At 43.2% G+C, this 25,297-nt stretch overlaps 1 protein-coding gene across 2 annotated transcripts in view; it reads left to right on the top strand.

Annotated features, from left to right (window-relative positions):
- Window positions 1–25,297, top strand: part of LOC136447958 (uncharacterized) — a 50,184-nt gene that overhangs the window by 8,808 nt on the left and 16,079 nt on the right. For both annotated transcript variants that reach the window (XM_066447110.1, XM_066447109.1), the window contains exon 2: window positions 24,840–25,287. In XM_066447110.1, coding sequence (XP_066303207.1) covers window positions 24,840–25,287 — 448 coding nt within the window. The remainder of the gene's footprint in view (window positions 1–24,839; window positions 25,288–25,297) is intronic.

The raw sequence follows: 25,297 nt of genomic DNA, 5'->3' as shown, positions 1-25,297 counted from the left end.
TTTTCGGAAGTAATACTCCTGGCGTTTTTCCTATCATCGCGCAATTTTTTGGGTACGGTCGACGTTCGCAGGTTTCCGAGCACCGTCCATTGTGATGGGCTAGTCTCTAGCCATTTTGAAATTCGACGATCAAAAAATGCGGCCGTAGCTCGTCGACTGTGTGACAGGGGCTTAGCAGGTAAACCTATTGTGTTCCCTACATGGTAACGTCTCAATGGGACACAGCAGACAAGCTAACAGATGTTATCTCACTAGTACTTTATCTAAAGAATACCTAAAAAGAGACTTCGAGGTCAATGAACTATTGGCATTTCAATGCTGTGATGTTTGTGTATTTAGCTCTTCATTGTATCTGTGTAGTTTGTTCCCGCATAGTGTAATCTCGCTAATCGTATTTTGTCATCTGCGTATTTTCTTTAAAAGAAGCCAACACATTTCTAGAAGAGTAGGGATTACCCGTTGCACTTGGCTTTAAACGCGAGCCGTAGCGAAGCCGCATTTCACTACTAGCTACTTGAAAAAGCTGGACCCGGGACATTCACAAAGGAAAAGTTTGTTGACTTTGTTGCACGGCAGAAAAACGGACAAATAGTAACACTGATATCTGTTTTCAAACATGTAGTTTAAAAGCTTTACAAGAGCTGACTGTCGAAAACACAATCTTCCCTCCCAAGATTTACTCTGAGATTTAGCTTTGCTGCATATCCGTCCCAAATATCACTGCAGCCCTCCAACGTCTCCATAACTTCGCAATAATTGATTGTCGTCTTTACATAACGACGTTTTGTTTATATTGCTTAGGGTGGTTTATTGCTTTGACCATCGGAATTTCATCTACATGGACAGTTCACGCATCAGCCGGGGCATGGTGAGAGCGTAATTGTTGTTGAACAAACTTTGTTTGCACATTGCTTTGACCCATCCCTTGACGTTTGACATTTCGTGTTTAGCAGGTGTTTGTACAGAACAAGTAGTTTGACCCCTGACCTATGCCCCCCCATGGAAGGTCCACGCATCAGCAGGTATGTTTACAAAACAGGTGTGTTGTGAGAACACACCTGTTTGTAATTTGACAAGTTCTTTCCGTAGTACAAGTGATCGTATCTAATGTAATTGCTAGGTGTGACAGGAAATACAATTGAGATTGTAATCTTTTATATTTTGTAAGGAGTGAAGCTTAGTTGTCAATCATTCTTAAAGGTAGCCGATCTAAAAGACAAATGATAAAACAAAAACTTTGCTTTTTTAGCGTTTGGAAATCTATTACAAGAAGAGAAGGGGAGGATCACTAACAAAAACTCTTAGGTATTTCACGGAGGTATGACATTCGCGATTTCTTTTTGCTTCTGGGAAAGCCGCCCACTCAAGATACACTCAGTACTAGGGCGCCTTGCGAATCCCCATATTTGAACTACAGACAGAAGAGCGCTGTTCAGTGAGATTTACGTGCCGTTTCCAGACAGCTGAAAACACCAGACGTTTAGACCGGTCGAGTATCAACGTTTCCATGGGTGTCAGTGACCCGCGGTGACATGTGTGTGTGGACTACCTCATTATTGGAACTCTGCCAAGTGGTCCGTGGGATTGGGAAAGTTCGAAATCACACGGGTCGTCAGCAAGGAAAAATAAAGAACTAAAAGGATATATTTACTATATTTCAACAGGTCTTATGAAATGCATTTTGTGTAAATAGATATAAAGAAATTTGCAGAACTACAACTTGTAAACTCGCTTTGTAATCTTCGACTGTATGTTAAGAATTTTTGATAGATAATTGATAAAAACCGAAACAACTTAGCTTCCTCTATAGACTGTTAAATTCTACAATCGAGGACAACGACATATTGTTATCTTTTGATTAATACGTAAGCTGATATAGTTATGGATAGTGAATTAGGTCGACAATGCTATAGTTGTGGAACTCCTTTTATATATACGATCCATCATCCCACTGTAAACAGTGCTTTCCTCTAGCCTTATACAGAAAAGGGCTGTACGAACTAACTCTACAGAGGTGTTTGTGTCGTACGGAGATAACCCGCTTTATGCCAGGGTCACATTTCCAACCCGGGGCCCGGTCGGGCAGCTTGTGGGAACGAAAACTATGATATAAAAGACAACAAAAGACACAAAACTTTTAAAAAATGTCTCCTTACCATACGCTATGCATATTCTTGATATGTGTTTTTTATTCTTTGTTTTCAAAAACAGCCCGGTCGGGCCCCGGCTTAGAAATGTGACCCTAGCCTAATTGAGATTAACCGCACATCCCCTTTTACGGCGCGGTCACATTTGTTGTAGGTTATCGTCCTTCGTAGCATTTTCAAGCAGGCTATGACAGAACCAACCGTCGACAATGATCCAGGGCAATCTTTTATGTTACAACGCAGCTAGCTGGGTGTACGACATATACACGACTATCCCGAGAATGCCCTCAGTTTGCGATCGTACGATTGCGGGCCCTAAGTTCATAGTTCTTCATAAACGGTAATACCCTGCCGTACCTCCTATGTGTTGGCTCCTAAAGTGCCAAAATACTTCCTGTTTTAAGGGTTGCAATCTATTACAGTTAGCTTCTGAAGTATATGATCTATGTTATTTAGACGATACATCAGGACGTGGCATTTTATGTTTACCGCATGGGCTGAGATGTACATGCATGGACCGCTGTGATTCGATCAGTAGGTCTTGTACCACAGATAGGTCATACGCTTGAAGCCTTTTATTCCCCGTTCTATACCCACACATCGATTTTGGTATAAATCATTGTCTAAAACGTCAATGAGCAATTTTCTGCAGGCAATCGCGCGGTTAAGGTAGGAAATAAGTCGTAAAGTTTCGTAAAACTTTGCCCACAAGTTTTGAGAGCATAAAAAATATGCTTTTGCTGATAATTTCCCAACAAATCATACACTAAATTGAATATTTCTAAAATGAAACATAACTTTAACTATGTCCATCATGTCAGAAATCGAGAAGATAATGAGATGTTAGGAAGCATTTTGTATCATATAAAATGTATGTACTTTAACAGTCCATAAAGTACCTTTTCCAAGATGGTGCTTGGGGACCCCAAATCGCCATGTTTATTCGAGACCTCAATAACAACCCACGTACGAAAATTCCTTAAAAATCCATCAAAACGATCTTGAGTTATAGGTGCGAACCCACATAAACAACCAGAAGCAATACCCTCGTCGGACGTAAACCTCTATCCCGGAGGTAATCAACAGACTTTTGCATCAATACGGCTCTCCGTAACGGCATCCCTACGTGCCAATAGGTAGTAGTTTGAAACATTGGTGACCTATTAGCGACTGTACAATGACTGCCCTCGAGCACTTCAGTAAATTTTCCTACATTCGATCTTTGCCCGGATGGATACCTTGTCCTGTTGCCAAAAACCCTCCTCGGTCGGCAGCACACGCTTTGTCTCTGACAGTTGGACTGACTACCGATCAACTTAGAACCTAGGATAGGAATTTTCCATTGCGATCTAAAAGGTATACATTTCTGTAAGACAAGAAAACGTCAAGTTAACGTATGCTGCAAACATCGATCTTTATGACCTTCCTCATGATAAGTGACCCACAAATTCGAAAACGTGACTCTTTTTTAAAACTTATTATGGGTCAAAGGTCAAAGGTGCGTGCAGTGTATTCATTTCTGACAAATGTCAGTGGTTTGAACGTGCTGAGGAAAAAACCCGCCTAAGATCAGCACTAGAAACCCAGGAAATACGTTACTGATGTAACACTCCGACTTCAAGAGCCACAGGAGGACCCGGCAGTTCAAAGTCACCCTGACGTTTTCCTGCCAATTTTAGAACCATGTGGCGAGCTGACCGCTCTGTGATCATCTGTCGAGACTTCTGAATCAGACTTTAGCACATGTACACGGACACTCACTGGGGCAGGAAGCCGGCAAACAGCTGAAACAGATGTTGGAAAAACGAGGCCAGTGGTACCGTGTTCGAGGAAAATTCAAATCTCAACGGACCCTTTTCTTAATTCTCATTAGTAGTTTGTCCTCAACATGTCTTTTTCTTTCTTCCTCTTATTGCATCATAAAACTGTAACAGAATCTACAGTAAAAATGCGGATGCTTACAGGAATCAAGAAATTTGTTAGGTATGCTAGAAATGCCACCGCTGCTCTCGTGCCCAGGGTACCGTGGACAGAATTGTCGCACAAAATGTCGTCTGCAAATGGATAACCCCTATAGAGTAGTCTATGATAACAGTCTGGTTTAATCCTTTATAAACCTTCCACAAACGTACAGGAATGACAAGGATGCGAAGCATGGTCCCATGTCGATGGCCCCAAACTAGGAGTGTTGTTTCATCTGTTTACATTATTCAATATCAAGTAGCAACCGTCATCATCATCCTAGCAACCGTATGTATAGACACGAAAACAACGATAGATAGTGGTAGTGAAATGGCTATCTCAGAAAACATCACAGAAAAGACAATGATGTCTATGACATATGTGATAGGGACTGGTTAGTGATTATCACAGTTCTGCCATCCCCTTTTACTCTGCAAGAAACACATTATTATAAATAGAAAGTTTATTTGCAAGTTCATGCCCGAAGTCTAATTACAAGTACATGGCAGAAGCATAGGAGGCATACATGTGACAATGGACAAATTCTATGTGTTGGCTATATCTAGACAAGTTGGGTATGACTTCTTTATTTGCAGCAGAGATCGAAAACCCCCACATTATTATAGTTTGTATACATGGGAATCTGAAATTTGCATATTCTGCCGGCAAAACGTATGTCGTTTCATTCCGGGTTCAAAAGGAACTTTTAAACATTGGTGTCAACCAAATGTTTGGATCTAAATTCCAATACGCACATTTTCGCACTGTGTATACACATAAACAGTTCTTCCTCCAAGTATTGGTCTAACTTTAAACAATGTGCCAGATGGCCCTGTTCCTATCGAAAAACACGCATGTGCCAGCCTTGCCAGCGAGATAAATTGGAGCAATTTACTAAATAAAGAACCGACTCGCTGCTCGTTAGCCGATAGCCAGATGATGTTAAAGCTGTGTTGATAAACGTTCCAGGACCTCAGGCGAGTATATGTCATCTGGTATCAGATCGGTTATCTGGGCTTCTATCTGCTGTTAAAGTTTGTGGACCGCTCCTGCTGGGTTTAGGAACATATATGGGATAATTGAAACAACAAACTTTTGTATCAAACTGCAGATGTCTGCAATGACAGCTTACGATATCAAATCAGATAATCAAACGTTGGTATTTTACTAGGCCGGAAATTTTTGAATATGTGCTTATTTATTCTGAGACTTAGTTATTGATTTTTCTTGCTGTATAAATCCATCAGCATTACCTTGTCCCCATCTGCAACATGTTGAAATCTGTAAGGCCCACTTATCGTTGTAACAAATGTTAGCAGGCGCTCGTTAACAAACCGAGTATTAAACGAAAAGCCTTCTATATATAACGTTAGGGTTTGGGTTACTGCCATTTCAGACCGTCTTTAGTTGGTAAGAAAGATTGAATTTGATTGAATATTCCTCTCGCGTCCCAAAGTTTCCTTCTTGGCAGATTTATACCATCATCAAGGCGTTCAGCAAGGATACCTGACTATTGTTCGGTAACATCAATTCTCATCGACCTTTGAAGTCAGTAGATTCTCTTAACTTTGTCCCATCTCCGTTTGCTGTGGTATCCGTTACTTGGCACAGAGGAGAGAAAAGGGCCATGAAGAGAGCCTATCTTTACATCTGCTTGGATATCACCTCCACGGCTTGGCAAGGACTCGATGTTTTTCCTACCGAAGCCCCCAGGGGTATGTCTGCCGCTATTGTATTGTCTAGGAGCCCCTCAATTGGATTTTGATTTTCTTGCTGTATTTCTTATAATGGTTTTGACTTTTAAACATTACACATGTTGGTTGACGTTATAACTTTTAATTCTTCTTCGAGCCCAAAACGGTAAGCCAAAAAGAGATCGAACGCTTCACATAGAAAGACGACCACGACCGCGCTGAAAAACCCCCAACTGTTTTGTAACTGAGAACAAGGCCGTATTTTTCAAAGTTTGTAAAACGTCTAGCCGTCATTCTGATTTGTTTGAGGTTCGAAGTAGGCATGTCTTGTTGGTGTGTATGCCAGCATGTTCTGTTAAAAGTTTATTTTGCTTAGAGGAAACAGTAGATAACCATAAAAATGCTCAGCAATTATTTGCTAGCTGCAGACGTTTAGAACTAGATCAAGACGGATATAGTTGCCGTCCTGACTTCTTGTGTAATTATAGGCATTTTACTCCGTAGCCACAGTGTCTGTAAGAATCCTTGATCTTCAAGCTTTAAGAGATGTTCCGCCAGACAATTATGTCTGGGTGTGTCAAACCAACTACTTCAACTGTTCTCTACAAAGGTAAAATGTCGTCTTAGAGGCACCTAAATAAAAAAAACCAAGACTACTATCGATTGCAACTCGCGGTCTGTTTCAAATCTATTGATTTATTTGTTAATGTCCTACCATAAGGATAGAGTCATCGTGTACATATTGTCACTTTCACCCATTATCCTATTATATCTGGGTGTGTCGAGCCAACTTTCTATTGATAACTGTTTTCGTAACCTGTCGTCAGTTGATTTCTTTGTTGATATCCTACTACAAGGATGAAGGGTTCGTTGACATCTTTTCACTTCCACCCACTCCAAGTACTCTTGATCTTCAAGGTTAAAGGAATGCAACACCATATCATTATGTCTGGGTGTGTCTGGCTTGCTGTTATATTATTTTGAATATTTTCTGCAAATGTATAACACCGTCGTCTTAGTGACGCCTTATACTTCTGGCCTGTACCCAATTGGTTCATTTCTTGATAGCCTACCAGAGAACTTAAGAGACCCTGCGTTTGCATATTGTCACTCTCATTAAATCACTAATTAATGTTCACTTTCTCTCCTTGCGACGTCCTGTAATTTAGTGATCTATCCAAGGATGAATCGGTCTGGAGAATGATGACAGCTCATTGTGTCTAACACGTGAGAGAGCATAGCCTCCATAGCAGGCTCTGAACCGGCCTTTTTGGGGGCTAAATAATACACCTTTTGCAGCCAGCCCGTAACCATCAGCCACCCCCGTAACCATTTTACCGGCAAAATGGATACGGGGGTGGCTGATGGTTACGGGCTGGCTGCAAAAGGTGTATTATTTAGCCCCCAAAAAGGCCGGTTCAGAGCCTGCTATGGAGGCTAAGAGAGCAGTGGTTTCCTGTCGCTGATAATTACACCAAAATTAGCCAATTAGGCGTCGAGGTCGCCCTTAGACAGTCTTTTACATCCATTACGAGTGATAATTATGGTCAGTAATTTTACGCTTACTGGTTGTTACTTGTTCACAAGGGATCTGACTTAGTCCTTGTCCTTTTATTTGGGCTGTGTGTTTTGGCTATGACTTGACTATTTCGAGAAAGTCTGCCGATCTTTGAACTGTGATCCAATGTCCAAGGATACGTGTGTGAGTGCGAAGAGAAAGTTGTTTATGTCACCCCTCCTTTCTTTGGAGAGGATGTTTTTGAAATGACTGTAATTTTCTACCCTTCCCCTGAAGCGGTTGACCTCGATGTTTTCACTTTCATGCCCTCTGTCATTATTGTGACCTGTAGTTGGGACCGATACTCATCTCTGGCCGCATAAGGTCAATATAATCACACAGTTGAGTACAGTTATAGTTTGCCTACCTGAAAAAACGGGACAGAAACGCCTGAAAACACGTCAAAAGGCCAACCGGAGCCGAACATCTACTCGGAGTAGATGTTACAACTCAGATGAACTTTCATGCTAATAGATGTTACCTGGTTTATGGTGAAGCGTAAACTGATAAATCGATATATTTTCCTAGCACGCGTAGGTACGTGGGATTTGAACGCGGATTCGGAAGATCCATTTGACATAATCATATATCAAATCGGATGTAGATGGGCGTCATGCCATTGACTGGAATTACCGAAACACATCGGATTGTTCTCACATTGCCCAGATTACAATGATGACCTCCCAGGCCAAAATACAGTCGGGTCTCCAGTATCGACTTATCTCCTCTGATGGTTGAATAAATATATCCTCTGGTGAGTTATTGTCACTAGGCTAGTTTCTACTGTCTATTCGGGATGTCCCTACAGCTCCTTAAAGTTGGTAGCAGCCTCAAAGTTGAGCTCCTGTTTCCAAGTGACCTGGTGGTCAGGATATCTCGGTTGGGGCCGCACCCGTCTTTCGGAATGGACGCAAAATGGGTATCCTATGTTCGAGGAGATGCATCGAGCACTTTACAAGGGAAGGGCTAATAGCAAGGAAACTTACTCCCCGTGTGCCACTGGGCACTACAAGGGTCTGAACGAACGATTCCGGGGTTCCTAGTATCGACTAGTCTTCTCTAAAACTTGAATAGATATCTCCTCTGGCGAGGTATTGTCACCTTTTTGGCTCGTTTCCACTGTCTATTCAGCCCCGCGGCCCGAGAAGAACCTGGCACAGGCTAAATATCGATCAAAGTATCGATCCCCGTTCCTACCATCCGTATCTGCCAGACCCGCGGTGGTGTCAGATCTGGCGACTGTGTGGCACCAATATAGTCAGTAGCTCATTGGCACTTCTAGTATTATTTCCCATAGCGTCAAATCAAGATGGTAATTAAGTAAAAATTTATGCACAGTCTGCTTGAGGTATGACGATTGTAATAGCGCGGCAAGCCAATTTTCTTTCTCAATGAATCAACGATCTTCATTCATGAAGTCATGTGAATGAAATACGGCAATCAGGCACAGGCAAAAACAAAACAAAAACATTTTACACAATAAAATCAACCTCCTTTATTGTGTTACAAACATTTTAGGCACATTGAGGATTTGATACTTTGAAATACAGCATTGGACTAGTCGACTAGTTATTAATTATGCCGTTTAAACCATTTGAACAGTGCAGAAAGTATCCGTTAGATCTCAAATCTTACTTTTACGTCCAGACGAATGGCATACAGTAATGTTACTGCGACGGCTAGTCTCCAACCAGAGCCAATGGATTGCAAAGACCGTATCCAACTGGAAGAAGGAGCTTGTAATGCAATCCTTGGGTTGCGAAACGTACTTCCTCTGCCAGTTTGATACGGTCTTTATGCAACCTACAGATCTGCTTGGAGATTAGCGACGGCCACGTCAGGGTAGGAACCTGTAGGGCCTAGTGGCACATATAAAGCAGCAAGTTACCTTGCTGTTTCAGTAGCAGGGTATGTTTTTACAGGAAAGTGTTGCTAGCTCTTCTCTCCTTCAGACCGACTTTAGTTGGCACCTCTTCGAACACGGGACCCCCATTTTACGTCCCTTGCGAAATAGGTTTATATAGGTCGTCTTTTGTCAACGTTCATACACACCATACGTAGTTCTGACCCTCCAAATCGTTACCAAGGTGACAATATTGAAATAGAAGTAGTAATGCACCTCTCCGCTGTAAAATCTATGTGAAGTGAGCCTGTGTCCTACTTGTTTTAAGTGGCGGCCCGTGTCTAGACTATCATAGACTTCAGGCAAACGTGCCTTCATGCGAGCCAGAGGGCCTAGTATGCCTCCACTACTGTACCTCAAGTATCAAGGTCTTGTACTCAGCTTCAACTTAATTGGCCACTCCAGAGTTGTCCCGCATGAAACACAGTACTTGTGGTGGTAGTCAAGACGTTATGGGTACCCTGCACACTCTTGTTTCCTGAAAGCCTTATGCTAGTAAAGGCTTGTTTGTAAGAAAACCATTGTTTCCCAACCATCACAGGATGGTGGCGTTACGTCAATCAGCGAGCTGACATTTGATTGGTTCATTCAAACGATTCAAAACAAACTTTGGTACCTCTTGCTAACTCGTTTCCAGATCATTGTGTCCTATATCCCCAGGACCCCCATTTCCGTCCGCTAAACATGTATGCAATATCCTACGCTTTGTACGTCAAACACCTTCGCTAGCACTGTAAACAAATAAATACAGAGCCACACCGTGGTGAATTGACCTAGTTCCTGCGTTTGAGGGTTTGAAAGGACCATGTCTAGATTGTTTGCCCTCGCACGGTTCTTAATGCATAGTGCTGGACGCCAGGAATGGAAAGAACTCACCAAAAAGTAGCTCAAGGTCCGGAGTGGTTTTACATTGCACAAGAATTCGTTGACCCTTTTCACCTCCATGAGTAGGTATGAGGAGGTATTTTTGGAATCCGGTTGTTTATATTTTCGGAATCTGGGGATGGATATTGTGATGGTATTCTGTGCGTGGGTAAGTGTTGGAAACGCGATGGTCGATGTTGATGTTAGGCCTCCGTGTGTGTTAACTTGGCACTGCAGCAGAACTTTCAGTTTTTTGAATATTTTGTCCTGTACAAGCTGTGGTCTTGCTGCAGTTCTACATGGGACTGTATGGCAGGAGTTAATGCAATATGTCACGTCTAACACGCCCTCCAAAGTCTCAAGTTCTGAACAACTATGTGACGTTTTACAAATGGAGTCTTTTTGTTGACTAGATTAATTTCTTTATCATGAACAATATGATATCAATCTAAAACAACCACTGTTAGAGCTGAACAATATTGTTCAACCTTAGGCATTTGATTGCCAATTATTGTAATTTTCTGACAACAAATTTCATAAGCAAACACAATAATGAAGATTGCTAATCAATTCGTGGTTCGTGATGCGAATACCACTTGGTCTGTTTTTTCTCCATGGTGATATCAAGCCATTCGATGCTTCAACAGAGAATCAGACGACCAATAGGTTGGTTGTAAGATAACGTTGAACTGTTACAGGTGCTACCTATCTTCATGACGTTTCAATAATACACTCGTAGTTCGACAGGTAGGGATGCAGCTGAAAACACACGAATGATCGCAATTGGTGGCCAATATCTCTATAGCTGGGTGCCTGGGTCTATTGGTGACAGCAGTCATGGCGGTCATGGTGAAGTGTAGTAAGTACTAGTAACTTCTGTCTATTTTCTAGGTTTGTAAGTAGCTGTCGTCCTCTTGAATATACTAGCAGTAATAACAGAAGTAGACCGGAATCGCATGATGTCAAGTAGACATGTTCTACTTTTATGATTGATGTTAACCTTTCGGATCCCTTTGTAACCGCCTAACCTTCCTTCAGGCGCATCATTACTGATTGCGCAACAAGAGACAGCAGTGAACCGAAGGTGCATCTCTGTGTGTGGGAACATTTATGGCTGACGAGTCCAGCCCTAAACGGATACGGAGTTGTCTGTTTTGAACGGGTCGCCAGATATGGCATTGCACCATGTCTATGATTAACGATATCATAGTTCACTGCTCTGTAAGGATTGTCTGATGCACCTTTTGACAGTGCGGAACATGTCTAGCCGGTTGACTGGACGTCGTGGTCTGTTTTGATGTTACGTTGTTCAGAAGGAATTCGACAGCAAGGTGTGTCGTGTGGAGAGCTTTACTCGTCTGGGATTCATCTTTAATCGCCTGTGAGGGGAGAGTGTCCCACACACGTGCTGCGAGTGCTGTTCGATTTTTACATACCAGATCCACCATCTTGGAAAATGGCTGTCAACAACACAGATATAGGTAATGTGACCTCTGTATATTGTGACCTCTGTGTACCGGCTTTTCCTTCGTCTTTGCAATATGAAGGCATTGGAAGCGTCGGTTTGAATGGATTACAGTGCAGAACTACATATAGACACTCGTGCAAACTTTGCTTCGAGTTTCTTGCTAAATGGGATGTGCCTTTACATATTACATAATCACCCCTGTAACCTCAGTCTAGTCGGAATGTTAGTTTTGGATGACTGTTGAATTTTGAGTCGTAATGTCAATCTGGATCTCGATCAAATGCCATTCAGACGAACATGACTTTGCAATGTTATGTTTTGAGTGAATTCGAAGATTGAAGGATGTCAATAGAACTCGAAAGGTCACATCGGTTTAGAGCCTAACGTCCGGTACTGTCAAGGCCGTTGCTTCCATGTTACTTTCGGACGTCCCAGGGTTTCGTCAAGCAACTAGTGACACTGTCAGGCCTTTAATGTGTATACATCCTGGTGATTTTGATTGCAAATCTAGTAGTATGTCTGTCTCTTTGTTAAAGTGCCACTTAGAACCAATTTGATAGCAGGGTTGGGTGGAGCCCTCTAGATCTACCACCAGAACCGGTCTGCTATAACAACATAAACGCTTTGAACCGTGGTTTTCAGGCAATGTCAGGACAGCTAGCTTGTTCACAGTGTTAGATTACCATTACACCAGCAATGTCATCACGATTTCTCCTAAGTATGTGGTCGAGTTTCACTACAACGTGGTCTGTTACAACCTCTGACAACGTTGTGTGTAGTAGAACCTCCATTCAGCACTTACAAAGTTACTTACACCATAACATGCGTGACATGTAACATTGTTGTGGTCACGTGACTGTCTATCTGGCCGCCTGAGAATGTCGAACCTCCACGTTTGGTCTGACCAAGGAGGTCTATATAAAACCTCCTTGGTCTGACGAGGTCAAAGGTGTGAGGAGGTCAAAGTTCGACGAGAGGATAACATAAGGCCTCGGTGATCGATAAATTCTTGTAATGGATGGAATCGTCGAGCAATTGGTGCGATAATGGTCAATCAGCGGAAACGAGATTATGGCTTCGATCTGTTAAGGTGGTCTTGTTTAGCCTCTCTTGCAGGCTATGCGGCGGGTGTTTTCGTTTTCGGTTGGTTACCCGCTGTATCCTGATTTGCATTGCAATTTGAACTTGAAGGCTGCCTTTTTCACAAAACGGTTGCCATCAGAACACAGAAGTAAACAACAAGAGAATAGAAAACAACACCTAAACAACGCCACATCAGAGATACCAACAAAAATGCCAGTCGCGGCTGCTAAGAAGGCTATTTTTGTTGACCTCGTTTGACTTGTCGTGGCTGCCTAATAAGCTGTATCCAGCTGTACGCAATATAGCCCGTGTTATCCTTGCTGCCACTTCGATAGAGAAGAGAGATAAGAATGTTTGCTCTCCCAACGTCCTTGTAAGATCTTGTAAGCAGTGCGCATTCCTAACGGAGGTGTTGTATGTCCGGAACTATCCTCGCTATGTTGTGAATTCTTGGAGAATAACCTAGGGACTTCGTGGTACATTATGTATACTCCCTTGCCCTTTCATGCCAATTATAAGGACCGAAAATATTGGTCAGTTTTATAGTTTTGTTATTACTGTTGTAGAAAAATCTACAGTAGCTTTCCTTTCAGATATAAGAGAATATATTTTGCTTCGACCTAGCAAAGGAAGATGAGTTGATAGAGATTAGCAGAATTGGAACATATGCTTTCCATCTGCCTCGCCTGCCTATCGACATTTCATTCGTCTCGCCATATTTTACCGGGAGAGTTAGGCCGGCCGTTTACCTTAGTGCCTGGTACGTACCATGCTCAAAGCTACACGTTAGTCTCGTGACTATGCCTCAATAGGTAGATGTGATGAAGACCTTGAGGTTACCCACGAGGTAAAGAAGATGTGCGACTGCCTGACGAGCACATGACTGACAAGTCCTGTATGGTCGGAGACAGTCGAAGCGCTGGTGGTACGTACACGATGAAGAGGATTCTCGTTATCCACAACAGCTTCAGCACTTTCCGAGGAGCTCCGCAGCCTTGTAGGGAAGCAGACGTCACCCAGGCCAAAGGTAAAGGTTAAGTGCTGATGTATAACGGTAGCATGTTCCTTGCTTGAGAGTCAGTGGGTGTCGAAGCTCAAAGAGGTTTTACTTGCCATACTTACCAGGCTTTTACGATTTGTATGAATAAATTTAGAGTGTTCTGGAAATAGCCGGTTCAAACCTGGTTCTTCTTTTCGATGCTTGACATATTGCGTCAGTCAATGCCACAAAGGGTGAATAAGCTCCAAGATGTCTTACTTATCGTTCTTACAATGTCTTTAAGATGTCCTCAACGTGTTCTGGAAATGGCTGTTTCAACCCTGGTTCAAATTTTCCTTGCTTGACATCTTGCGTCAGTTAGTGCCTCAGTGGGTAACGAGCTCTAGAATGTCTAACGTATTGATCCGTTATAGGGCCTTTAAAAGATGTTCACAGTGTTAGCGTTCTGCAAAGGGCTGTTTCAACCCCTGGCTCTACTGCTACGTATTCTTGTCGAGTGTAGCTAGACGATGTGCAGACCATCGGCATGCTTACAACGTCGTTTACAACGTTGCTCTCTAGGTGTCAGCCTGGCTCATAGCGCCCTTCTCGCCCTACGGGCCCACTAGGGGAGGGGCTCGAGGGATGGGGGTGGGGCCATATAGCCCCTGATAGCACGAGCTTGTGTAACACGGGGTACCTAGACACGGATCAGGTGTTTACAGCCAGCATGCTATCATATGTGAATTGTATCACAAGTTTTGATCAAGAGTGATATGGCGGAATGTCAACTGACGAATAGTTTAGCCGAGTAGCTCTGGTGTGACGAGCTTCACGTTGTTTTTCTTAGTGCGGGAGAGAGTTGCAGTTATCAGAGTAGGGGAAGATGTTGTTTTCTTTTCCCAGCTGCTACCTAGGTCTCTAATATAGCGCATGCTCGGTTGACCACGAGCACGTGCGGTCTCCTTGTAATCACATCCACCGTTTCGAGGACCTCTTCGTTTGCTGTGAATGATGACCAGGTCTGTGCTGCACGTGAGCTGACTTGATCTGACACCTATGGCCTAAGGGTCCACTTCAGCCGTCTCCCCTAGGCAGTTTCCAAACTGTCTTCCAAGAAACACCAATCCGTGTGGTGAAGGCTGAGACAGTAGAAGTGTCCGAAATCTAGACGTTAAGATCTCAGTCCAGACTAGGGTTCTTAGGCGACTGTCTTTTCCTCGGTATTCGGTCTCAAGAAGTTATCGGAAGTCTGCTCAAGCGAATGACCTAAATCTGTTTGAGTTGAGCCGCTGGCATGACCCCATTACAGGTCAGTTGTCTCATATGTCCTCTCTGACGGACAAACATGGTGCTGAGAACAAATTTGAAGAAGGTTGTCGGGTACTTTTTTTGGACGAAGATTGCACTGATTGCCTGAAGATACCATTTGGCAGGGAAACCTCCAACATTTGACCGCCGAGCTTCTACTGTATGGCTGTTCAGGGGAGTATCGTCCTTGGAGAAAATGCAGGTATTGAGTGACGGTTGTCTCTTTGTGACTGACAATTAATCTAAACCGTCTATGTCGTTGCTTGGCATTTTTAGGCATCAGTATTGTAATGGATGAATTCCCTGTTCATGATCAACACTTGCTTACTGATAGGCAGAATTCATGCTGTAGTTGGAGCCCCTACACGTAGCTAGCAACGGTTCATTGGGACGCTGGATTTGGGTTGCTTGGGTATTCAGTGGGGGATTTGTGTCCTTTCGTTTGGAAATGTGATTGGAAACCGTTAGTAATCCTTTTGTTCATACCTGACTGACTACCGTACAACTTTGGCCGTTATGTAACGATGAACAGAACGTTGTTCTGACTACATCTGAAGAACCTCGTCTGAGTTTCGAGTTTCCCAATTTTGTCTGTCTGAAACATAATGTATTGCCTGAAAAGTTTTTGGTTGAATGAGTCTCTATGCTATAGCATGTTGTCTGCACACGTACAGCGTTACTACCGACAACACATGAAGTATTATTAATTCGGCTAGCTCACAAGACAGAGGGTGGATTGTTCGCATGTCTGCAGCTGTTTCTGTAATGGACTTAGAGGCCTTTAATCAAAGTTGTTCACCTTGTGTTAAACATAGTAAAGAATCATCATTACTTCCGCCAGGATATCTTATTCTTGACGAGGTTTTTGAACAAGAACAATTATGGTCCGGGGTGACGGTCCACCGAAAGTGCGAAATGGAACGAAATGGAACGAAATGAAACGAAATGGAACGAAATGGAACGAAATGGAACGAAATGGAACGAACTAAAACAACATATGTAACATTATGAAATGAAATACCAGTAGATAGCGAATTATTAGGGGTAGACCGGAACAGGAAGCATTTTAGATACAGAAGTGAGTGGTAAATACATAATATAACGTGTTTTATTTCTTGAATCTATGTAATAATATTAAATACAACGTTTTTGTCGCGTTTGTCTGCCTAGATTCTTCCCTGAAAATGGAGACGCCGCGTGCAAAGAGATCCGCCGCTCTTGCTTGTGTACCAACGATCTGCAAATGAACTGCTGCAAATAGCAGGGAAAACAAGCAAACCGAAATACCATTGCAGAAGTTGATGGTAACATTGTATCTCCAAGAGGGCATGAGGCAAGCGTAATCTTATTATGTATACAGCTAGCATGTGTGCGTGTTGTGTGAACCGTGAAATACATGCATTGCTCGTTCACACCCTCCCTTTGTTTTGTCGTGAACAAGGAAGCATAAATGTCTCCAGGGGACTCCGCGTCCGTGTTTGAATGGAGTGTGAAATGTGTGAAATGTGTGACGCGCCGCAGAGCTTCATTTAAATATCATTAACGGAGGGGTCCATTCAGGGGTCAGGGGTCTGACTTTAAGCCGAACGATTGGAAAGATATACATATGCTACGTACCAGTTATGGACTAAAGCCGTATTTAAATAAATGGAAAGTCGGGGTTTGATTCAACCTGTCGGCAGCACGCCCACAGTTCTGTCGCGCTGGCAACAATGCCGGTTTATTTGTATGCGGGGCTCCATTTGGGGGAGAGATTTATAGATAATAAAATAACGATTGCCTCATGCCCTCTTGGTGAATTATGAGATGCACTGTTACCACCAACTGTATAATCTAGTCCTAACTTCGATACTCAGTTCCGTTTGCTTGTTTTCCCTGCTATTTGCAGCAGTTCATTTGCAGATCGTTGGTACACAAGCAAGAGCAGCGGATCTCTTTGCACGCGGCGCCTCCATTTTCAGGGAAGAATCTAGGCAGACAAACGCGACAAAAACGTTGTATTTAATATTATTACATAGATTCAAGAAATAAAACACGTTATATTATGTATTTACCACTCACTTCTGTATTTAAAATGCTTCCTGTTCCAGTCTACTCCTTATACTTCGTTATCTACTGGTATTTCATTTCATAATGTTACATATGTTGTTTTAGTTCGTTCCATTTCGTTCCATTTCGTTCCATTTCGTTCCATTTCGCACTTTCGGGGGACCCCGGGGTGACAGGGGGCGTCGCAAAGCAATATAATCTCATGTTAACCTATCTGGTTAACTTGACTCATGTGTTGCATTGACGCCAGCACATGCAAAAGTTGAAATGATTTTGTTTTGCGTTTTCGTCACTTGTTGTTATGATGACCAGTTTATGCCAAGCGCACAATATTGACGACACAAAATCCATCTCATTGAGTAAAATGATAAAATCCCTCGGTGATACGAAACAGAAGTAACAGGTTTAAAGATGAGGTGCATAGCTTCATTTTCTAAAAGTTCAAACAACTTTGCCTTGACGGATACACTGAGTTACCATAGATATGCCGAACGCTCCCCGATGACCTTCCCAGTTCCATATAAGGAAATTTTCGTGACAAATCGTTTGGCTTCGACGTTCGGCTCCGACATGGCGGTCGGACCGGTTCAGAACACTTATAAATAATTCAGCTCAAAGATAATTCAGTGACCCGAGCATTCAAAATAAATAAGCCTGGCCCAGGTCGACGCCTGCCATTGGTGCCGCCATCTTTTTTTCGAACCTTTTGTGTCGTGGGTTGCGACCCCGAATGAATTAGCAGTCACGGACAGTGAACGTCGATATTGCGGTCTCGAACTGCAATTGGAATAGTTTCAAGAAAGTTGCAGCAGCAAGACAAATTACAATAAGGTAAGATAGTTGGTCTTCGTCATAAGATTGATGTGTTCTTATGTTGGAATTATTCCAAGTGATGTTATCGTACGATCTGTTGTGGGTGGGATTTTAAATTTACCTGAGGTATCGTAGTATGTGACAAGCCGGCTTTCTGTTGATACAAAATACTACAGCATAGTTTGTTCTCTATAATGACGTGGGAAACCTGTATGTAGTGACGGGCATGTAAAAGTCACTCTCTCCTCGTACGAATGCGTGTCGTCGTTTCGTTGAGCCTTGCGTGTCTCCTTTGCGTAATTTGAAATACCAGACAAGTACCCCACGTAAAGCAGACAAAGGAGATATTATCCTGAGCTTAAAGCTTATAGTGAAAGGTAATTACTTGTGAGTTCTGAGTGAATGACTCAGAAACTAAATTGGTCGTAACTGTGGTAGATTAGACCCCCAAATTATTTTACTGGTCATTTCTTCCACCAAATCTATTTTCACTAGTCAAGGACATCAAAAAGACCTTAAAGTTAAAAAGTTAAAGTGGTCCCATGCATCGAAGATGCGTAGGGGGGCGCCCATTCCCATTCGAAGCCCTTGCTCCAGTCTATTCTGATTCCCCACCGTCAGCTTGTAAGAATCTTTCGCCTAATTGTGAAAGACGTGAGGGTGATCATAGTTGCCTACAGACAGCAAAACGTACACAGCGAAACCCCCGTGTCGTTATCAGCTACTGTTTACCTGTATCACCCACTTGTCTTACGGTAGCCATTGTTTTGGCAGCATTGAGAATCCGTAGTAGCTTTGGTCTAACGACTAGATTTGACCCCGGGACACGCATAGCTGATAGATGACCCTCTGGGGGCCTTCATTGGGTAGATCCGGGTGGTAGATTGTTCGTGAAGCTCTCTACACGGAGTCACGTACGCGCGAGGCGTGTTCTTCTTACCTGTGTGAACAGACAACGTCATACGTTTACTCTGTAAACGGCATAGGATTACGTTCGAAGAAAAGCCCCGGCTTAACGCATATATGCGGTGAATGGATGCACGGGTTTGGGGGTGATCAATAACTCTTGCTGGTATGGTGTTTATCCAGTTCACGTTCAGGAATTGTTGATATTCCAAGGACGTTTTCAGTCCGTGCGATGACTGGCGTGTGTACGTAGTCCGTCTGAGGTTACCAACGATCCACAGCATCGGTGGTCAACGATCCAAAACACCGGTGTGGCATGCAGCACACCTAGAATTCTCAGGTGACAACGTCAACCCTCCGGTGACGCCCCTGTGTTTTTTACTCCCACGTCCAAATACTAAGGAACCGTTACCATGGGGACGGACAACTTTCCCGCGTTTTCTGATTCTGTCATAAGTCTCACCGAAATGGCTATAAGTACTGAAGGTGACAAACTCTTCCAACATCAACGGAGGATCCTCAGGTTTACCTTCCTGGCAGCCAGGGCTGTCCGGAAACTTCGGAACGGTCCGAGATATGGACACAACAACGGGGAAGCCTTCCCGAGGGCCACGTGTGTTAGGGAGATTCCTAGAATACGGAGGTTTTACCGTCCGGTGGAGTATCTAGACTTAGGTGAGTCTTAATAATCTAAAGTGTATTCCAGAGGTTTCTAACTTATATTGGATCGTGTCCTCAACTGTTTCATGCCCGTAGGCCCCACCATTCCTGGTCTACTGTGTCCAAATTCCTCGCCACAGTCTGAAGGTTGTGAAGTATTGCTACACAGTTTTGTTGCTTTGAAGAAACAGAGGTCAAGTTTATCCTCAACATATTGGAGGTGACAAGTACGAAACGCTGCATGATACGGACACCTGTTTGTTTGTATGCTTGTTGGGCCGGGGAGATATAAAAGATAATCCCTGAGAATAATCATTCGACTATGTTTGCAATTACATCTTCATTCCTCGAGGGTGTTGTCGAAGACTCAGATATGCATCGCTTGTAGGATATTGGGCGCAGCCCTACATATTCTAAAGGTTTGCCGACATAAGGAGGGGTCTGTATTCACGTTGTGCCCTTGAACAATATCATTCTTTGTCGGGATAGACTAATGATTGGGAAGGGGTGGGTTCTTTGGTCGTGTCTTCCAGACATCCGTTATTACCGTACTCAATGATCAGTGACCACGTGTACGTCTTCTTTCTCGACATAAAGGATTTATTGTTAAAGTTGTTATTTCTAGACCTCCATGCATCTACCATCAGCCATATTGTAACGGTTTTACAGTAAAATCCATACTGTTAACAGATACCAGGCTGTCTGTTTACTAAAACGTCCCCCAATTGCCGTTATAATCACCTTGTTTGTGTCTAACGCACGTAATTTGTAGCCACGCCTCTGTCTACCACTTATGGGCTAACGGTTGAAACGGCCTTGCCTCGTAAGACAACAAGACATGTTCTTAGCGGTGTTGGGTTTCAAAGCAAAGAAATGCATGTTTTGCTCGTTGCCCTCAGCCAGTTCGGTTGTTTGTCGCTCGGTTAAAATTGAAAGGAAAGTATTGTTGGAGGTTAAACTGGTTAGATAAAACGTCAGAGTCCGGATCCGTTCACAGATTTGCTTTATTTGCTTTGAGGTACCATTGCTTAACTTTTTAGACAACGTCGCATATCAGAGATCTGTAGCGTCGTAAAGTAAGACATGAGCCATACGGAAAGCCCGTTAAGCTGTCTAAGCTGCTTATTCGTGCCTGCATTTGTATAGTGACTTACGTGTTATAAAAAGGGTTGGGTGATGTAATGTAATTCTTACTGATATGTCACTGGTCACTGGTCGCTACTGAATCATTATCTGACACGATGATTTTCACTTGAGTTGTTGTAAGGCTGATTTTAAGATTTCTCACATTTTATTTGGGCTGTTATTCCTCATGCTGTTTTGAACGAGCACACTTTAAATCTCCTCTAAATTATTCGGGATATTCTTCCCTGTCATAAATATTTATGAATGTAATATGGATTTTTTAATCTTCTTCCAAATTCAAAATGGTCTGGAGGAATAGCTTTGCAAGGTTCGCGGTGCAGGTGGGACCTTTTACACCTGTTTTGTTGTCGTGACATGACGTCCATCGTAGTACCTGTCAGACAATCCGTGCTACCGGCCATGTCAGACTGCGTTTGATTGCCCAGGTGTCACATATATAATTCAGTGAAGCGAATGTCGTATAATCCGGCGTTCGCTTTCTTGTTGCTATGTACACATACATGACAGTTGAAGTTCATATGACAATGTTTATTTTGGTGTGAATGTTTGACATCCGGGTCGGAGGTCAGTCCTGATGAGTGATGGGTCCTGAGGCGGTTGTGTCAACCTGTCAGGACGGACTATTTTCTCATCCATCACTTTACAACCTTCACATCGGTGGAGGCATGCCAATGGCGGTTACCAAGACATTTTACTCGTCGAGTTACTCTTCCTGACTTCCTGAATGTAATCTATTAAAGGGGGACCCTGGGTCCCATTGGCTCCTGTTTGAATGAAGATTCCACAGAGGCGAGATCATTGAGATTTATGAGAGACTTTCGAGTGTCCAAAAATATATCTAATAATATCTTCACTGAACGGACAATGACATACAATGGCTTCCGAAGATCCTTTGATGATCTTTCAATGATATCGAATTCAGATCCTCCAGTGATCTTTCAGTGGTAATGATTTTTGACCACTCATTGGTTGCCCGATTAGGCTCTGTCCAGTGAATACGAGACATAGGTTTTAAATGTAGACCTGTCAGAATGGGGTATTTTTAAATCCATCATGTACCTGTCACTCGTCTGTATGTGGCTATTGTTGTGAGGTGAGAAAAGGCCGGCGGCAAAGGTCAGGCGAGACTGTGCACGACGTGTGTTGTGTACAAATGAAGCAGTTTGACCAGCCTTGTGAATCTTTTTGTGTTTCCTCTGCAAACTTAGACAAATAGTATCATAATGGAAGATGAACACACACCACAAGTACCCTGCTGTAGTGTTTGCACAGCTGTGTGGCCCAAGGGTTATAGAAACGAAGATGGGCGCCGCCCTATACACCGAATGGCGAGGGAAGTATTTTAACTTAGCTGTTGGTCAACAGCATGATAAAAAACGAAGTTATGAATTGATTGTCATAATTTTGTTTTTAGTGTGAATGTTGGCAATGGCCAAAGAAAGAAATGTCTGGAGTATTGCAATGTCGGTCCCTATCAGCTTCTTTTCAAACTGCGTTTATCAGCGTTGCATGGATTCTATTTCTGTGAACAGGATTGCTGAAAATACAAATCTAAGTAAGATAGAATCGTATGATTTTCTTGCTCGTCTTTCTGCCTTTATCGAAGAAAAGCGTTGTTAGATTTCACCTCCCCCTTGCAGATTCCTTTCAAACTGCAGATTGTAAGCATAATTCGGTGAAACTATTCTGCCCTAGCGGATTTTCGCGCGCTTGGAATGCTTTTCCAGTTCAACGTATGTGTTATCTCGCATGACCTTCGCGGCCTCGCCCGTATGGCAAACGAGGTCAAAAGAGCTCAAGGTGAAATTGAGAATCTATGAAGATTACAGTTCTTCAATGTCAAATATTTGCAGCAATCGATCCGACTCTTTGTGGAACACCTGGGTACCACCTTGTTGTACATCTGCTCACAATTGACTTTGACAGGATACGTATTTGAAAAGAAGATTTCTGGAAATTAAGGACAATATCGTGTATTTAAATCAGTCTTAATCATATTCATTCAGGGACTGAAAGTATTTTAAAGATCGGCCAAAATAGATGAAATTGTTTTATGTAAAGAAACTAGTCTACATTGAAAAAAAAATCAATCATGATTTGTTCAATTTCGATCGTTTTGATTCTGAAAAAATTGATTGGATTACTTACTTACTTACTTGATGAGGTCTCCTCAACAGGATTTATTAGATCCTACAAATGAATCGGAAATTAACTTTCAAGTGTTTTCTGCATTCAATTGCAACTACCTATAGGTTTGTTGATTCAAAGCGTTATCTTGATTGGGTTATATCGCTCATCACAGGCAAGAGAATTGCTTCTTTATTGTCGGAAACATAGGATAACAGCAGACGGTGCGGGGTGTTGAAGGTGGTGGTGATTAGTAAGCCACAGACATGCAAAGCACGCCCTGTCTGTTACCTCACACAACAGGACAGCGGGGCTTTCATACAGCATGTTCTGTCACGCGTGTCCTGTTTACCACAGGCCGATATTGAGGCAAACTTTCCTCGGGGCATGTTGGCCCTGGCGCCGAAGAGTTGGCCCGTGTTAGCCTTCATAGCAGGCTCTGAACCGGCCTTTTGGGGGGCTAAATAATACACCTTTTGCAGCCAGCCCGTAACCATCAGCCACCCCCGTAACCATTTTGCCGGTAAATGGTTACGGGGGTGGCTGATGGTTACGGGCTGGCTGCAAAAGAAGTATTATTTAGCCCCCCAAAAGGCCGGTTCAGAGCCTGCTATGGAGGCTAGGCCGTGTAAGCCCTGGCAATGGTCCGGATTCCAGGTTAGAGGCTCATTGAAGGTGTCACATATCGCTCACCGGCAGTAAATGTCATCACAAAGTGCGAAACAAGCAGTAAGCCTGACCCCGTGTCAGGACCTGTATAACCTTTAGACAGAGTCATCCTGTTCCGTGTTGGCGTTTACCTTGAATCTTGAATAAGCTAAGTGATTTCCCTGACCGTTACCCAAGATGATGAAGTAGACAAGAACTTGGCAGCAGAGGTTACACACGTGTTTGAGGTTTGAAACGAAGCTGTACTTACAGTATACTAGTACTGGTAGGGTCCAGGATTGATCTATCTTTTCTCCAACGTCAAGCAGGTCCTTATGTACGATCACAAACAAAAATACAAACAAATACCACCTCCAACCATCTCTTTGGAGGGGATAATTAATGCCTGAATCAATAAACTTATCATGTACAATATACTTATGCCTATAATACAATTTGATAACACTGGAGAGTAAAAAAAGAGGACAACTCATTATCAGTTGTTCGTACGTGTATCTGCATTGTAATTAACTTCAACGACTATAACGGCCTTAATTACATGGTCAGAAGGCGGTTGAGGCTTTAATCCCCCCTGCAACCTCTATATTATTAAGGCGTTACGGTAGTGTTAATGTTTTAACCGCCTGAAACGGTCGTTTAGACTTATTTTGTTGGGCAGGACTGCACTTTTACGTTGCAGACTTAGGTGTGTGGTAGTGTTGTTTCAGTGGGTTGGAACGTAGTAGTAAGCACGACAGTGTGCTAGTATGCGTGTATGATAGGGATGACTGCTTGGAAGGATGTCAGAAGATGAGTGTCACGTTTGTGATGGTCACAGGAAGGGAGAGGACTTCCGCCCCAAGGGAATTTTATCGTAAGCACTTTATTCTTTTACACTGTTGTTTGGTGAACTATCCATAGCGGTTTTAGCTTCATACATCTGTGAACGATTGGCGATTTTACAAGGATGAAGTTGGGCTCATTGTATGGTATGTACATGTAGTATTTGTAGATCGTCTGATGTCGGTATTAGATTTGTAACAGGGTTACATTTTGATGGTTTGATGATTGGGCGGAAAGCTCTGATATTTAACCAGGTCTTCTAACACTTTGGGGGTGAATGTTTTATCCGTTACTATCTAGAACGTTATTCAGGGACTCGGCATATTAGAAGTTCTATTTTGATTTGGTATAGAATAGGACTACACATGGCAAACGAATAGTGTGATATTCTAAGTATGGACGGTGGAATTTGTTCATTGATTTCTATAATTCTACTCGCTCTCTCGCTTTCACCACCTTCTGATCAAAAATCCTTTTCAGCATCGCCAAGAGACCCCGCCAGCGTCGCCACCGTTCTAACAGAAAGACCACCTCTCTAACCCAGGACGTGACTTAGATGCAGATGGCGGTGTCTCGGGCCTCCCGACGGAACAATGGCGTCCAGTCGCAGTCCATTCAAACTCTGTGTCAGACGCTTTGTTCTCATCCCTCCCGTTCTTGTTTCTCCCCCTGCTACAGCCATGGAGGCTTTGGAGAGCGAGCTGCTCTGCCCGGTGTGTCTGGACCACTTCAAGTCGCCGCTCCTCCTCCCCTGTCTCCACAGCGTCTGCAGCAAATGCGCCGAAGGCATCCTCGTCCATCCGAACGGCGACCCCATGTCCAAAATTGGCGCGGCGAGCGACTACAGGGACGAACCCCGCAGCAGCCTCAAGTGCCCTTCCTGTAGACATGAGATCATTCTGGACGGCAGAGGCCTAGACGGGCTAAAGAGGAACTTGATTCTGGAGAATATCATCGAAAGGTACAAGCAGGCCACGTCGGTGTCGAACTTTCCCGGCGGGGGGAAGAAGGTGGTGCCGTGCGACGTGTGCAGGAGCGACCCCCCGAAGCCGGCCGTGAAGAGCTGCGTGAAGTGTGAGCTATCCTACTGCGAAACGTGCCTGAAATTGACACACCCTACAACAAGGTATGTACAT

This window comes from Branchiostoma lanceolatum, chromosome 13, assembly GCF_035083965.1.
Source record: "Branchiostoma lanceolatum isolate klBraLanc5 chromosome 13, klBraLanc5.hap2, whole genome shotgun sequence".
NCBI classification, from domain to species: domain Eukaryota; kingdom Metazoa; phylum Chordata; class Leptocardii; order Amphioxiformes; family Branchiostomatidae; genus Branchiostoma; species Branchiostoma lanceolatum.
Note: the sequence above shows the minus strand (reverse complement) of the source record. Positions and strands in the feature narration are given on the sequence as shown.